The sequence below is a fragment of the Diabrotica undecimpunctata genome, chromosome 6 (genome assembly GCF_040954645.1).
Source record: "Diabrotica undecimpunctata isolate CICGRU chromosome 6, icDiaUnde3, whole genome shotgun sequence".
Lineage (NCBI taxonomy): Eukaryota > Metazoa > Arthropoda > Insecta > Coleoptera > Chrysomelidae > Diabrotica > Diabrotica undecimpunctata.
Genome location: NC_092808.1, coordinates 66,945,478 through 66,962,983, shown reverse-complemented (window position 1 = coordinate 66,962,983; position 17,506 = coordinate 66,945,478). Strand labels below are relative to the sequence as shown.

The 17,506-nt window shown below is 30.8% G+C and overlaps 1 protein-coding gene across 5 annotated transcripts; it reads right to left on the bottom strand.

Annotated features, from left to right (window-relative positions):
• Positions 1 to 6,188: 6,188 nt before the first annotated feature.
• On the bottom strand, positions 6,189 to 17,190 carry LOC140443478 (distal membrane-arm assembly complex protein 2). Of its 5 annotated transcripts, none has more exons than XM_072534780.1 (3): positions 17,126 to 17,190; positions 16,282 to 16,646; positions 6,189 to 6,702 (listed from the first exon to the last, which is right to left on the bottom strand). In XM_072534780.1, exons 1-3 carry the CDS (start codon positions 17,173 to 17,175, stop codon positions 6,251 to 6,253), a joined length of 867 nt encoding a protein of 288 aa, XP_072390881.1. In that variant the 5' UTR covers positions 17,176 to 17,190; the 3' UTR covers positions 6,189 to 6,250. The 5 variants fall into 5 exon arrangements, with proteins under 5 accessions (XP_072390881.1, XP_072390884.1, XP_072390883.1 ...); XM_072534783.1 differs by lacking the exon at positions 17,126 to 17,190 and adding an exon at positions 16,733 to 16,847 and having other exon boundaries at positions 16,282 to 16,643; XM_072534782.1 differs by lacking the exon at positions 17,126 to 17,190 and adding an exon at positions 16,733 to 16,840.
• Positions 17,191 to 17,506: the final 316 nt, after the last annotated feature.

Genomic DNA, 17,506 nt, shown 5'->3' with positions numbered 1-17,506 from the left:
TTGCAAAAACGGGTACGTTATTACGTACGTTAATAAGTATTACGAATAAAAATAAATAAGCAAGAAGAATATAAGTGAACTATATTTAAACCAAGTGACAGAAAAAAGAATATTATATATACATTTTCTTCTAATTAAAAATTAAATTTTGATATGACTGACAACGAAAGATACAAAAACACAATTATTTAAAGTTGAAAACAATAGCTTGTACAAGCGACAAAGCATTTAAAACTATAAGACCGAACATATTATATGTAATTGTAGTAGATATGTTGCCGAGAATCAAGTTACCCTAAGGTACCGAAATATTTCTTCTTTTAGTATCTGTCATAAGTGTATCCATGTGTTTATGTGTATCTAAAATATAGTATATTGAATTCCCTACATTTAAAAATGGAAATATTGAAATTAGACAGTAAAAAATTGGAATTTTAAGAATGATTTATAAATTGTTATAATTTAAATTTTACTACTTCATGAAACAAATATTTTATACGTCATAAACTATAGCAATCGGAACATCGGAACGTACATTTATATAATAAATATTTCTGTGCCAACGCATTTAAAAAAAAATTCTAATAAATAAAAATGAACTCTTGCCTTTTCCAAGTTTATAATAGACACTACTTAAGTTTAAAAATAATTAAAGCAAGTAATATAAATTACCACCGTAAAATATTTAACTACATTAACCAAGTATTTGTGAAATTTCTCGATGACTAAATTAATTGATATTTAAATAAATTTGAAGTTCCAAAACGTACCTGCTGTAAAATTTGAAGGTCTACGACTAATCAAATTATTGGCAACATCGCAAGAGTTTATTTGTGTACGCGAAAGAATATATACGGATCCCAAAAGTGTTTTAACCTATTACAGAGTTCACTTAATCGTTTATATATATATATATATATATATATATATATATATATATATATATATATATATTTATATATATATATATATATATAAATATATATATATATATATATATATATATATATAAATATATATAAATATATATATATATATATATATATATATATATATATATATATTTATATATATTTATATATATATATATATATATATATATATATATACAGATCACTGTTTTATTGACCATACAACACAATGGCAATCGCTGTGACATGTTACACGTTTCCACCTCTATATTAATTTCACAGTAGGTATGAATTATCGTAATTGTCACATTGACATTAAAAATTTCTCGGCGAGTTCTCAAAAGGAATGGGTATCACTGTTTTAAGATACAACCAACACAAGAACTGTTTCCGGAAAATAACTTTAGGCGGATGGAGTTTTGTGAATTTATGTTAGATAAACAGAATGAAAATGTACACTTTTTAAAAAGTATTTTATTTTCTGACGAATCTTCATTTTCATACATAAAAAACACAATCCGTCCGTTGCAAGGTATTATTCTCGGAAAAATAAGCACCTCAGTGTTGCAGTGCGAACGCAGCATCCGCAAAAGTTAAATGTTTGGACTGGGATGTTAGGCGACCATATTGTCGGTCCATTTTTATCAATGGAAACTAGAGATGTGTAGTTCACCATCGAAAAAATAGTTCAAATGAACGAATTCAAATTGAACTAGTTCATTAATTTTCATAGAACTAGTTCACTGCGAACGATTTGCATTATAAAATGTGTCTCAACTTTTAAAGAAGAAAATAAGGAATGAATGAGATCATATATTTATTATTTTGTGATGGGATGGACTGACTAGTTTAAAAAAAGAAATGCCGATTAGTCTCAGATAACAGATAATAATTCTTATGAATGTGATAATAACATAAATAGTCTTATCCTAATGTCATATGGTTCGCATCTTATGCCCATGCATTAACTTGGACGTTGCCATGCTGTGTTGTTTCTCGTATTGTAATTTTGAAATAAAAATTTTTAGTTGTGGTTAAAATGATTGATAGTCGGTCAGATAGCCAAGCGGGCTGGGCGGCCGGTTCTCATTCGCTTCACTGCGAGTGGTTCAGTGGTTCGATTCCCAGCTCTCGGTGTACAGAAAACAAAAAGGCTAACGCAGCAGTTTAAAATTCTAAATGAATCTGCGGCTTAGACTAGAATATGCTGGTGTCTGATCGGCCTATGGTGGAGCAGTACGGCAAGAGATAAGGGCTTGCGGCTCAGTGATACTCCTCCATAGATCCCTACCGGAAGGGCGAGTATTAAATATATATATATATATTTATATATAAAATGATTGATGCATTTACATAAAATATAATTTTATGTAAAAGTGAGAATGAAAATGTGTTATTTAATGTTCCTAGAAAATTCACTGATTTTTTTTGTAAAGGTCCTTTTAGAAATAACCTAATTATAGATGCCTATGAGTTTAAATATACGTAAATATAAAAATACGTGAACCATATTTATATTTAAAACGGTTAATAAAAACAAATCTTAATCATTTTTTGCAAATAAAAAAAAAGTTATTTGCAAAACATTTGAGAAATAAATTTAAAACATTTAAACCTAAACATACGATCGAAAGAAATGGTTCCGAACCCGAACTACTTGTACGGTAGTGAAAGACTGACTGAAAACCGAAGAAAACGGGCGGCTGGCGCCGAGCTTGTGTGATGATAAGACGAGACATCTGGCAACCAGTTATGTTATTGTTGGATTTCGATTTCGGTCCTGCAAATAGTTCTTTCGCGAACTAGTTCACTGAACTAGTTCATTTTTGTGAAATAGTTCTCTTGAACTAGTTCGTCTAAAAGAACTAATAAGCACACCGCTAATAGAAACCTAAACGGGCCCAAATATTTACAACTTTTACAGAATGAGATCATTCCGGCAGTTCGACGCCTTCCCGTTAATTTTCAGGAGGTATATTTTCAACAGAATGGGTGTTCGGCTCACAACTCTAGACTTCCTCAATCAAACGTTTCCTGATCGAGTTGTAAGTACACGTGGTACAATTAAATGGCCCGCTAGATCCTGTGACTTAGCGCTTAACGATTTCTATTTTTGGGGTTTTCTCAAAGAAATCAGTGTGAAAGGGCCACAAACCTAGTCGAATTAAGGGCAAAAATACTTCATTTCTCTGCAAGAATCACACCAGCCCTACTTCAAAATATGAGGAAAAATTTGTATGACAGATTTGGTTACTGTTTAGCACAAGGAGGTGGAATATTTGAGCACTTAAATCATTAATCTGCTTTCCTAATTTTTATTTTTAGGTACATTTTACGAAGTTTGTAGGTTCTTAATTAGGTAGTATTTTTTAAGTTTAAGTTTGGAAGAATTTTTTTGTTTTTTTTTTATTTAAAAATACAAACGATTTTTATTCCGATTTTTTTTCTTCTCTCTTATCTTATTGTTATAAGCTTTGTCCATAAAATTTGTACAATTTTCATTGACAATAAAGCATATTATATCTCAGTGATGTAAAAAAAGAACCTACTCGTTACAAAGTAACGGGTATTTGTCCAGTACCCAAAGTACCGATTCCTCGTTGTTAGAAATACCCGTTACTTTTGGTACAGGATAAAACGTACCAAACTATAACTACCGGATATCGGTAACACAAATGACATGCCTGTAATCAGTCAGCACTTAGAAAGATAAACCGAGGCGGCGACGAAGTGTAATATAATACGCCGGCCGAAATGGGTGGCGGTTTCTTTGATATTTACACTATTTATTACTTGCAACTGTAATAAAAAGAAACTTACTCTTTTTTAATATAAATGAAAAGAAATAGGCAGAACGATGGTCCAGAAAACGAATATTTCACTTTGTTTGAAATATGTTTGCTTTGAGTGGATAGAAGTTGAGAACTAGAACTGAGAGGCTTCGTTTTGCATTTAATTATTGGTGTCATATAAATTGTTTCGATTTATTTTTTTAAATTATCTAATATCAAAATGGATTTTCCAAAAAGAAGTGCTGTTTGGTTACATTTCGATAAAATTGCCAATGAAAAAGCTAAGTGTAATATTTTAAAAACATTTATTCTTACAAAAATGGAAGTGTTACAAATTTACGAAAGCATGTGAAAAATAAACACCTCACTATAGACATAATTGACACAAGACGAGAAAGGAGGAAAATTGAGCAAACGGAAAATAAAAATACTGATCATATTCATGAGCCAGATCAAGCGCTATTTGGAGTATCCGGTAAGCAAATTTTCATTATTCTAAATTTTTTCATTATTCTAAAACAAAGGACCATCAGTGCGTACTAAAAAACAGTCAAGTTTACAGCGATTTATTTCATAGCCAATTCCTTTATCACGACAGAAAAAAATCAATGATCTTGTATTGAATATGATGTTAACCGATTTACAGCCAATTTCAATTGCATCTGATAGTGGATTTCGAAAGCTTGTAAATGAATTGGAACCATCCTATGTATTACCTAGCAGGGCTACTTTCAGCCAATCTCTGATGCCTGCAAAATACGACGAAAAATGTCAAAAACTGAAGCAACTCCTGGAAGCTGCTGAACATGTCATAATAAGTACTGATGGCTAGACCTTTATCAGCATGGAAGGCTACATAGCAGTGACGGTCCATTTCATAACAAAGGACTGGAAATTTTATGGATGTTTACTTTTGTGTTTCAACTATAGCGAATGACATACTGCAGAAAATATAGTTAGGGAATTAAAACGACTTCGAACGAGACTGCTAAACTCAGAGCTACTCAAAATCAAATGAAACCCGACGGAACCCCCTTATAGTTGATTAATGATGTAACAACGAGGTGGAACTCAACATAATATATGTTTGAGAGACTAGTTACATTATCGGAACCTTTGGCTGCAACAGTTGGTCTTTTGCACAATCCTATTAGTCTTACAACTGAAGGAGAATGGACGATATTAAAAGAAATTTACCATATTTTAAAGCCTTTTGAAGCAGTTCCTGTTAAAATGAGCGCAGAAAAGCAAGTAACCCTCTCCAAAGTTATACTCATTATAAAAGGACTACTTTCGTCTTTAGAGCGAATTAAAGGTAAAGTATTTAGTCAAGCAGGAATAACTGTAATAAATTTTCTGCTTACCTCCATTAATGCCCGTTTTGGAAATCCGGAAAACAATCTTATACTGCCTAAAGCTTGTTTCTCGGATCCGAGATTTAAAACAAAGGCATTCAGGAACCATTTCTTAAGGGCCGTAATGTAATGCCGGCCCTGACCAGAATTTGGGAAATTACTACCAGAAGCCGATGTTTACTAACGTGACGAGCCCCTTCGAATAAAGCAATGACGCCGCGGAGTCTGGCTTCCAGAAGCCCATGAAATAAATCGAAATTTCTACGGGTATCCAGAGCCGGCTTCCATGAAGTTACAGAACGACTGGATATGTACACAAGACACAAACTTAATTGTTAGCTTTAGTCTGAAAATAAATATTGTATCGTGCAAGTCATAATAAATTAAATATGTGCGTTTTAGTTTTTTTAGTATTAGTAAATATTAGTGTATACAAATTAAATTAAATAAAGACTTAATAAATTAGACATTATTAAAATCGTTACAATAGATTTAATAGTAGCATCAATAGTGCAATCTATTAGAAAACTATAATTTTCATATGTATTAAGAGTTGCTGTTGTTGGAAAACATGTTTTCAATTAAGGGTGTATACAGGGACCAATTGGCCTTATTGATATTCCATTTGTTTTTTGGATAAATTGTTTCCTGTGATGTGTTGGTTCATGAAAAGTTCATAGTTACAACCTTAGCGTAGTGTCTAATTAATCAGATTTAACCAGGCACTAATATCACTTCTTAGAATTTGACACACTACAATTACGCATGAGTACTTAATCTAATACTTATTTAAAATATTATTGACGACGATCTGCTACAATCTCTAGACTAGACCGAATATGCAATGACAAAATTAGAAATAGAAGGTTAATGACATAACTAATTATTATGCGTATTGATTAATAGATTGTTGAATAGTTGGAGACAACTTAATAGTTATGTTTTTACAACAATAATGATTCATACATATTATTGTAATTCTAATTTATTTTTTTTATCTGCTATAATTTTGTTTTATATCTTATTTGGCGATTGTTATAATAGTATTGTATATCTGTTAAATAGATTTTAGCTGTCGATTTTATCTGCTTCTAAAATTTAAATATTTTGGCAGGTTATCGCATACCGCATTTTCACGCTTAAATTTTTTTATTATTTTTAAAAATAAATATAAATACAATAAATTTGTTATCTATTTCGATATATCAAATGTAATTTGATCACTTCTTACATCTAAATCTGGATTAACTTCTTGTAACAATAAACATGCCAATTCATACTGAGTTGATCTAAGAAAATCATCTAAATACAATATTTTTAAGTGTTCTAATTTGTATAATGCCGATAATCCCTTGGCTGTAATGTTTGGACAATTTCGTAAATCTAAATATATTAAACTATGACTGAATATGTTACTTATTCTGTCTAAACACCAATCGTCTATATGGGGGCAACCATTAAAGCTTAACCATTCCACTTTTGCTAAATCTCTTATATTAACTAAACCTTCGTAATATAAGTCCATGTCTGTGCAGTCAATGGCTTGAAGAATTTTTTCTTCTTCATAATGTCTAGGAAGTGAATAATTGTTGTCGTCATCGGCTTTTATCCACTTGTCTTCATTGAAAAATTTTACTGATCCACCTAAAAGCGAATTTTTTTATTATTTTTTAAAGTTTTATGTATTTTATCAATATTTGAGACTGTCATCAAATACAATATATATATATATATATATATATATATATATATATATATATATATATATATATATATATATATATGAGCCCCTTCCCATATCAGTTGGCCCAACGTTAGATTGATAAGACAATTAAATTTTAGAGAACAAAAATAAAAGTGCAACGTAAATTTTTAGAAGTTTTAATGCATCGAACGACATTTTTGAATTTCCTAATTATAGAAAATATTTTATAACGTAATGAAAACTATTGATTAAACAGAATAATAATAAATTTAAAAAAAACGCATAGAATATGTAATATTATCAAAAAAAAGTGAAAGTTTACCACTGAGTTGGGACTGTTAGAAACCCATTCCAGAAGTGGTATGCCATGGTCTTAAATTCGTTTTAAACTCTTTTTTGAGGTATGACAAACTGCGCCGTCCTGTTGGAAGATAAAACCTTGTCCTAATCTTGAACTAAACGGTGTTCCATAATCGGTAAAAGATATTCTTCTAATATATTCAAATATTTGTCCGTGTTTACAATCCCATCGATAAAATGAAACTTTCCCACACCTTTAGACGACATGCTGTCCCAGATCATGGCAGATGCAGGAAATTTGACTCTTCTCTTCAGACAGTCGGGATGAAAAGCCTCATTTTTTCTGTGAATGACGCGACTCCTACTGTCTCCAACACAAACTTGAAATCTGGACTCATTACTCTATTGTATTGAATCCCATTGCGACTGAGTCCAATCTTTATGCTCTTTTGACTAGCTTAGTCTATTTTTCCTTTGTTGTAACGTTAAAAGTGGCTTTTCCTAAGCCTAAAATAAAATGAAATTTATTAAAAACAATTTGTACTAATTTTTTCAACATAAAACTTATTTGTAAGTACCAAATCCTAATTTATGGGCCTCTCGGTGACATGTTGATCTAGAAAAGTGTCTTTCAATAACGTCACTCCATAAAACGCTTTACTCCATACAATTTGCTCGTCGATTTTTCACTATAATGCGTCTTAATGCCCTTCGATCTGCTTCGGTTATTTTACTTTTTCGTACATTTCTAGGTTTTGTTGCGACCGAACCTGTAGTTTTGTATCTTCTGACTATATTTCTTACACTATAACGTGACAATTGCAACATATTCGCGATTTCCGAATTGCATTTTCCAGAATTAAAAAATCTAATAATGATCGAAAAAAATTTCTCATCTTTACAGATAACTTTACCTCTACCCATTGTACAGTCCACAAACGGCAACTACTATACAAAATACATTTGACATTAACTGACAATATTATTGTTTTTATTTTTCCATAGCTACCTCTAAATTTAACGTAATTATGAAAAAATCAATGTATGTTGACATAAGTGAATGCATAGCCAGGGTTTAGTGAATTTTTTTTTATTAATGAAAATAAAGAAAAAACCATAAGGGTAATGTTTTTAATAAATATTAATAAAAATGCCACATTAACTAATATGGGAATGCAGAGTATAATTTGTTTATGGTAATCGACCTAAACTGCAAATCTAGGCCAACTGATATGAGAAGGAGGGGCTTATATATATATATATATATATATATATATATATATATATATATATATATATATATATATATATATATATATATATATATACATCCCGCTATCATTTTTAGCTCTTTTCACGTTGCAGTAATTTAGCATCACCAAGAAATGCTATCATTTTCTATTTATAAGTCGTGTATGTTCGTTTAGTGCACCTTTGTAAGCTTGGTACCGTTGTCGGTTTTTCAATAATCCGATTTTTTTATATATTAAATTTTTTACATTAAACCATCATTTTAACCTCAGGAGGTAAAATTACTGTATTTGGTATCATTTTAAAGCCAATAGATGTTGCCAGTCTTAATACTTAAAATATTATTTGAAAACATAAAAATATCGATCGGTTTGGGTCAAGTTCAAATAAAGACATTGATACTACCTGCCGGCCGGCTGGTTTCAGTCGGGTGGGGTCAACAAACAAGTTTTTTATATCAACGTTCAGTTATATTTATTCACTTTAGATATTTTTTCCCAGAGAGTTGTGTAGGAGAATATTTTACATATTTCAATTTCCAAGCTGTTTAATCGAAGCTATCAGTGAATAGTTTAAGATAAATATTAGGTTTTTATGGAATCAAGTCAAAAATATTGGTTGTGATTGTGATGAGAATCACATTTTTAATTATTTAATGTTTGACATTTTGTTTTTCATTCAGGAAATCGTTCTCAAAAAACGTTTTTTGTACAAAATATGTATACACATTTTTACATAATTTGTACAATAAACAAGGTTAAATATTGGAAATCGTATCGTTAAATATTAGTCAATTAAAAATGTAATTTTCATTTCAATATCGACCAATAATTGTGGCTTAATCACATAAAAAAATATTTTACTTTGACCATGCCATAAGAAAGTAGTTCTCGGAACCTCGCTAAATAGTTTAAAAAAAAGCTTATACAGAAATTTAAATTCTAAATAATATGAGGGGTAGCCGACGAAAAATTCCTACAGTTGATTTTGCTTTGTTTTTTTTAAACAATCTTAAACGGCAAAAAAAATAATTTTTTGCTTATAAAACGTTTTGTATACATTCTAAAGAAAAATAATTCAAATAAAAGTTGTAGACCATAAAAAGTTTTTTATGTAGAGAAATACCAAATTTAAATACATAAATAATTGAGATAATTCCAAAAAACCGTAAACTCTAAGATATTATGTTTGTAGTAATTTATAAATGTTAATAACTTTGTTTTTTGCCTAACGACAGGTAATATAGCTACTTGAAATTATGTCAATTGATGAGTGATTAAAGTGTGCTAAATATCAAGCAGAAAAAAAAATATTTTACAATTTATTTAATTTGTTTATTACAGAAAGCGATTATTTAAACAACTGTACTTGTCCAAACAGTATGACTCTACAAGTATTTTGTAACTTGCAATCGATTCTTTGCGCTTTCAGTTTTAGGGTATATTAAAACAACTTTAACATATTATTAAATTTTTTATTAAAAACCAGTTTGAATAGGGGAATTTTTAGTTTTTAGACAACTTCACGTTTTTTTAGTTTCTTTGACAAGTGAGAATTGTTTATTCGGTTATTTCTTAATATGGGCTATGAGCAATTGTCTAGTCAAGTCAACACTATTATAGAAGTTACCCATACTTTTCCAGTAGTCATTCAGACGGTTCATCTTAAATGTCCCCATGCGGAACATAAGGCCGAGAAAAGTCTTAAATTCTGTTTGTGTTGTCTCTTTCCAAAACGCAATCCTCGATTTTTCTGAACGACTTTGTGCAAATATTTCGTCAGAGTCAATCAGAGTCACTTCTACCATTCATTTAATCTACATCGTCCTCGTCAGATGCTGCAAACAATGATTGTAATTCGGCAGTGGTCAGTTCGGTAAGGCATATTATTTACATCCATTTTTTTATAAATACGATAACTCACTTTTACGGAGGTGAGTAACAATAAAAACGTTCTACTAGAAACTATCAACTTACGACTTCCAATACTATAAGGTCACTTGAGGCACAATACGTTTTTACTCAATAATAGTTCCTGTATAAGTAAAATTGTTTTTTAATGTGCTTCATTGAAGCACACTAGACGTATTACAGTTTTGCCATCACATTATTCAGAGTATGTTTTAACTTTTTTAACTTTTCTATCGGCCTTTCTACTAGTCATGCTTCTTCTTAAAATTTTGTAACATCTTGTACACTTTCTTATCTTTGTATTATCTACATCGCTTTGCCTGAGATGGTATTTTTGGGTGTAACTGGTCGTCAGGGTTACAACATTTCTTTATTTGCAAATGCCTTCGCGAACTCCAGTCTGAAGTCAAGGATAGGTTGTCGATTTTTTTACGTTTTCTATTATTTAGCAACTAAGCATTGACTACTGCGGTATTAAATGCGGTATTAAATATTAATTCCACTGCCACTTTCCGGTACCACTTCAGAATTTTGCGTATTGGGCTTTGGTAAGAAGCCACTTAATCACTAAAATCAACACTCTTTTTTACCAAGTTATAATCGAGAATAGTTTGTGGTTTTAGTACTTGTGTATAATTTTTCTTTTCATTTGATTAAACCAAGATACAACTATTATGTTTAAATGTTGTAAGGATTAAAACTGGTCTTTTGTCGACCCATTTTATCACTTGTAAAATCAATACTGGGGTTAAGTTTCATCGTGAGTAACTGGTTGCAACTTTTTTTAATCGAGATTTTGGTTTTACATGTTTTTATAGTAAAACATCTGCACATAAATAATTCGTTTCTTGAACAATGATTTCAATTCATTGACCAATATTCTAAAATAAGGTATTATTACGTCGTCCGGAATATTATAAACTGGTTCTCTTTCACAAAGCATTGGGAATATGGTTTACATTCTATATTTAGAAAAATCTTTTACTGCAACTTTTGTTCGACCTAAACTAAATTAATACACAAAACAAATTAATCTATTTTTTTTATAGAAATACAGATTCCTGTCGGATTTTTATCAGTGCGGCATGAGTCACTGGTGTCTCGTATATCCGGACCTCTTATCGCATTACAAACATAATTCTCAATTATCAGTGCGGTACAAGATACATTTAGGTCGTATAATCTTAAAGCCGTAATAAGACCATAAGACCGTATATTATAAATAAATATATTCCTATAAGAATTATCTTGAAAGATGAAAGAAATACAATAAAAAAGTGCAATATTAAGTGTTATTTAAAAAATGGTAAGTCATTCACGGGCGTACAGTTAAAAACAAAAGTTTTCAGTGTTCTATTGCTTGATTATTATTATCTGGTATTCTGAAAAAGTTGACATTTTTTCCTGGTCTGATCTTCCTCAACTAACATCATCTTCTTAATTGGTGGGTTGTGTTGTTCAGGTCTCTTTAAGTGTTTTTGTTGCTATCCATACTGAATGATCTTCTTTAGACAATGTACTAATGTAGTGTTCAAATGTGGCATTGCGTGCATCATGTAGCGCTGATCTTAATTGTCTGATTATATTTGTGTTCGCCATTTAGATTTCGGCTTCTTGGTCATCTACCTCTTGCTCTTCATTTTTCAACTATTAGTTGTATATTTTTTTTTCGTCTTTATAGAGGGGGGGTCTGGAATCTTCAAAAGACATCTCAGTCCAGGACGCCGCCTGACTAACTTTAGTGCAGGATTCGTTCTTCGTACTCCCGGCGATAGTTCCCGAGATACTTTAAAATGCCCTCTCGTCGCCGAGTCTACGCCGAACGCCTACCTGCTAAAGCAGACCCTCCTATAAAAAAAGTAAACGCGATAAAGATATCTGAAACAATGTTTTATGTTATAAGAGATGAAATAGTCCGAAATTACCAAAACAGGTGAACAGGGCACTATAAAGAGGAAGTAGAATTAGCTATGAAACAGCTTGAATGGGGAAAAGAAGTAAGCTTAGACCAAATACCAGCAGGAATTATTCAAATGAGGAAAAAAATTAAATGGATAACAATATTCACTCCATTTACAGAAAAGACGGTGACCCACAAAAATTTTAAGAACTTCTTTAATATCCTCCAGTCAACAATTTCCTAATCATGTTTAAAAAACGTACGAAATGCACTGTATATACTAACCCAAGTCGTCAACATACTTGTTGTTGCAGTTATGTATTACGATCAACTTAAGGGTTATGCACGACTCCCCTTGTATAGGTATACAGGCATGCACCCGTGCGGGAGAAAAAAGATTTGTCATACCGTTACATTACATCCCATTTTAACGTTGAATATTTTATGGTCCCCTTTGGGTTATAAAACGAATGATCGACTTTTTCTCGCACAGATCCCGCCTATGTAACTTTACAAAGCGAGTCGTTTGCTGGGTATTAAAGAACTGTCTATGGCCATCATATAATTGTACGCTAATATTTCACGTTCTACGACGCATTCCACGTTTGACACACTGTCTTGTTTAGTTTTCTGTCATTCTATTTGTTAAATCCTATCTCATTCTCGTCAGTCAGTAATGATAGTAGGATGTGTATATATATATATATATATATATATATATATATATATATTAATATATATATATATATATATATATATATATATTATATATATATATATATATATATATATATATATATATATATATATATAAGTGCCATACGATAAATAAAATAAATTCGATTCCAAATATCTTTTATGTTGCATATTTTTTTGAACAACTATATTTTTCAGTTCAGAGCTAAAAAAACTGGAGAAATTAGAAGATTTGTATTCCTTGTATGGAACAAAAAGATTACTTACAATACAATACCTCATATAATTTTGAAACAAATACATTTATTCATCATACAAACTGAAGCAAAATCATAATCAGCAAATTTATAATCATAATAAAATTCTTTCAACTTAAGACTATTATTCTCATCTGTTTTTTTAAGTTTAGTTTAACGTTGATCTGTACCTTCCAAAAGACAAATTACTAAGTATTTTGACAAATTTTGAGCAAACTTCATATTTTCGTTTTTGAAAAAACTCAAAAAAACTACTTTTTTCAAAGTATAAAGCGGGAAAACCAAACATAGAATTTTGTTAATTTTCTTTTACAACATACAGATATAATCCTAAGAAATACTTATGAATTTGTTGAAAATTTGTGAATGTACAGCTTTGCCACAATAGGAAAAATAATATTTTTATACTTAGAATAAAGCTACTGGTCAAAATTTTAATAACAACATATATAAAACTGTAAAAGTGGAAAATGTTTGCAGTAAAGCGTTGAATATTTTTTCCTAGACATATGAAATATCTCGTTAAACAAGAATTATATCTTGAACTGCCGCCATCAAACTGTGTTGTAGAGAGGTGGCTTCATCTGAAACATCGATAATATTTATCATCGATAGATATCATTACTTTCGGCTTCGAAACACTTCAAACAATTTTGAGAACCCGTTGCATCATTCAGTGGTCAGACAATCCCAACATTATATCCCAATAGAAGATTTGAAAATTGAAGTAGTGCACATACCGACCAAACTGGATACCTGGTATTTGACAAAGAAGTCACCATGGGTTAAAATTCTCAATTCGTTTTCAAGTGTGCTGCATGTGGAATGAAAAAATCAATTCATACGAACAGTGATAAACAATATGTGAATCTTCTAGCGACATGGAATACTTTGGCTATTGGAAAAGGACATCATTCAATAGAGGCATGTTTATCAGTGTTGGATGTTCCGCCAATGTGTTTTCACACATTTAATAAATACCAACAAGAACAAGGAGAAATGTGGCAGCAATGTTTAACTGATGCAATTCAAGCAGAAGAGGGAAGAATACTAGAAAGCTTTAGAAACCCAAAATGTGACACCATGAGGAATCAGTCAATATGCAGTGGTTATCGTTGGTGGATGGAGTCACCTTTTGTATGGACATAAATACATGTCAAAATCTGGCATAGCATGCATTATTGGAGTTCATAAAAGACAACTACTTTTTATAGGAATTCGCAATCAGTATTATGGTATATGTGCAATTAATGAACGAAAACAAACTATGAAACTGCCTCATATTTGTTACAAAATTTAATATATTATATATAATTATAAATTTTATTGAAAAGTTTTGTAGAAAATTAATCTCCATATCTGCAAAAATAGGAAATCCTGTAGAAAATCTTAAGGCTGATCTTTTGAATGTGATCAATTTTACCACAGCAGCATGCCGCAGTAGAGCCATCTCCAGGATCAGAAATAAACTAATTGAGGATGCAGGTACACCTTAAGCAGCAACAGTAAGAAACGTGATGTAAATTATTATTAAAATGAGGATGATTGGATTTAACAAATAAAATGACTTCATCATTAGTAAATAAAAAATCAAAATAAATGTTCCTGTTGTTAAGTAAGTTCCAGTTTAATTCACAACTCACCAATATTCTGATAATATAACTGTAATGGAGTCGATTTAAGTTTTTTATAGCATTTGACAACTTTGGGACATACATTAATAAAGCGAATAAGTAGTATAGTTATTTTCATGATCATGTTCTAATTTATTATTAAGTTCTTCCTGTGCTTTTTGCCATATTATGTAACATATACTTGGATTTTAAGATATTTTGCAGAGCACTTTTATAACAAATTATCTTCATTGTACAGAGTTTGGATTGGACTTCCCAACCCTAACTATTTTCAAAATTCTGATAACTCTAGAATTACATTTGTTTTTTGCAATCTTCATTTATTCTTATTTTTAGATCTTCAGATTAGTTATAGTTGCTGCATTTTGCACTGGTCATTTTTGTATACAGAGAAGAGCAGGCTACTTTAGAGTTTGTCCTTTGATATTGAAAAAACTCATTAACTGACTAAAATATTTATTAATAATAGATTATTTATTATTAAAGAATTCTAGTGCATTATGACAAGTAGCATTCTCTCTATCTTGTGTCATACTGATGAGTGTCCTTCCTCTATTCTCAAGTAATTATTGGAATTCTGATGAAAATAAAAAAAAAACTCATTATTGTGTGGGCAGGGTAAGTATGTTAAGATTAATGAAAAAGTCATGGAATGACCTGAGTGTCCCCAGACTAATCGTTCAAAGCGCAATCTGAATGAAAAAGTGAAAATTATATTTGTTACCATTGCTCTCTCCACTCATTTTTTAAAGCAAAAAAAATATATTTTCAGTTTTTTGGTCATTGCCATTTAATTGATTAGATTAACAGCAATTACGAATAAATGTACAAGATTCTGAGATAATATGAACTGCTGATTAAGTACTGATTAGATTATTCCGTGAGGAATACAGAACCAAACTAGGACATGCAGGAGAAATGACCCAAGAAATATTTATACAGAGAGACATTGAGTATGCATCACTCCTCCAAATCTATTCCAAATTGTGAAAAAAATAACTAATAAAAGTGCAGGCATTTGATACAATCTATACAACCAGTTGGAGTACAGCCAGCTCAGTAAAAGCTCAAAATTTATATAACTCTTCAAAGAAAATATAAGTTATCTGAATAACAAAGATATAAATATTCTACAGATGCATTACCAGTATTCTCCTGTATCATGCAGAGACTTGAAGAGGAGGACTGGATAATACCTGGTAAAGAATCACAATAAGAGAACATGAAAGAATTAGAATGAATTGGAGAGAACTCAAACAAAGAACAAGAAATAGAGAGGACACATAGAGGGAATGACAAATAGGATGTGCTGATTTAGCCCATCAACACCTTCCATTATTGGCTAAGAAATTTAGAAATATGCCCAATCCTAATCCTAAGACAGCAGAGTGAGAGAGGGGAGAGAGAAATTTAACTAAAATGTTTATAATTTTGGGTGTTTGAATGTACTTATTCATTGTATAAAGCCAGTTCATATTATACTCAATTCACAAATGAAAGTATCACACAGGCTGAGATACAAAATACTATTGCTTCCTATACATTTTAATTTAGTTACATAAATACTAACCTCTATGAACTATGAAATGTGCAGCAGCTAGTTCATTACCTAATATCTGATGTCTTTCAGGTATATAAGACTGTAGAACTTTTGATTCATGTTCTTTTTTCTTAGCCCACCATTTCTTTATTGCAGATGGAGATAAGTCTATGGGAGCTTGAATTTTTTGAAGAAGGCTGGTATTGGTCTCTTCTTTGTAAAAATTTCTCAAAAAACTATAATACTGTCCCTCTTTTTGATGCCAAGGTGTTCTCCATTTCATATCGGCAGGTTTAACATCTTTGGGAGAATACTTTGGTTTCTGGAGTTCTTTTGATTTTTCTTCCAGTTTTGAGGATAAAGATTGTTCCGGATTTGATGATAACTTACAACTGCTTAAATATAAATTTAAGTTACGAGTTGATTTTATAAAGTTTGAAAATTTAATCATGTTGTAATTTTAATTTTGTAACACTTATACCTCTTCACCCGTTCACCTTAGATATGGAAATAGAAAAGAGAGTTCACCCTTTTCACATAACCTATTTGTTTTTAAATACTAACAATCTGACATACTGACATCTGACCTGACGATCTGACTGACATTAGTGTTGCCAACCTTCTTGCAAGCTTTTTCCCTCAACTTGCCTTAAAAATTCCCACTTTTATGAAAAAATTCCCTCCCGTTTACAAAATGGGTCTTATAACAGAAATATAAGAATGTGTATATTTAGCCACGTTATGTTCAGCAAAAAAAATTATTTCGGCGCCTTTTACGGCATTTTTGTGTTTTAAAGAAGTATTACCAGTTGCCAAAATCGAGGAAATACTTGAACTAGATTTAATAGCAGTCATTTTTTTATATATTTCTTACCTGCAGCATGTTTTTGCAGTTTTCACTTTTGCCGCATAAAATTTCTGCATTACACACTTTCCACATACATTTTTTATTATTATGTGGCAAAGAGTTAACCCAGATTTTAAAAGAAGGATCTTCTATTCTAACCACTTAAAATTAAATGTTTTTTCTCTAGATTTGGTTATTTTATTTTTTGAAGTTATACCACAGTATAAATAACAAGTTGTTGTCTATACTGTGGTTATACTTCTATACCAGAGATATGTAAGAGAGTTCTATACGCGCGCTCCACATTGGAAATTTCTATGGGAGTGAATCTGTGAAATCATTACATATGTAAGATAATGAGTAAGAGAGAGACAGAATATATATTTTCTCTCTCTTCCTCTCTCGAAT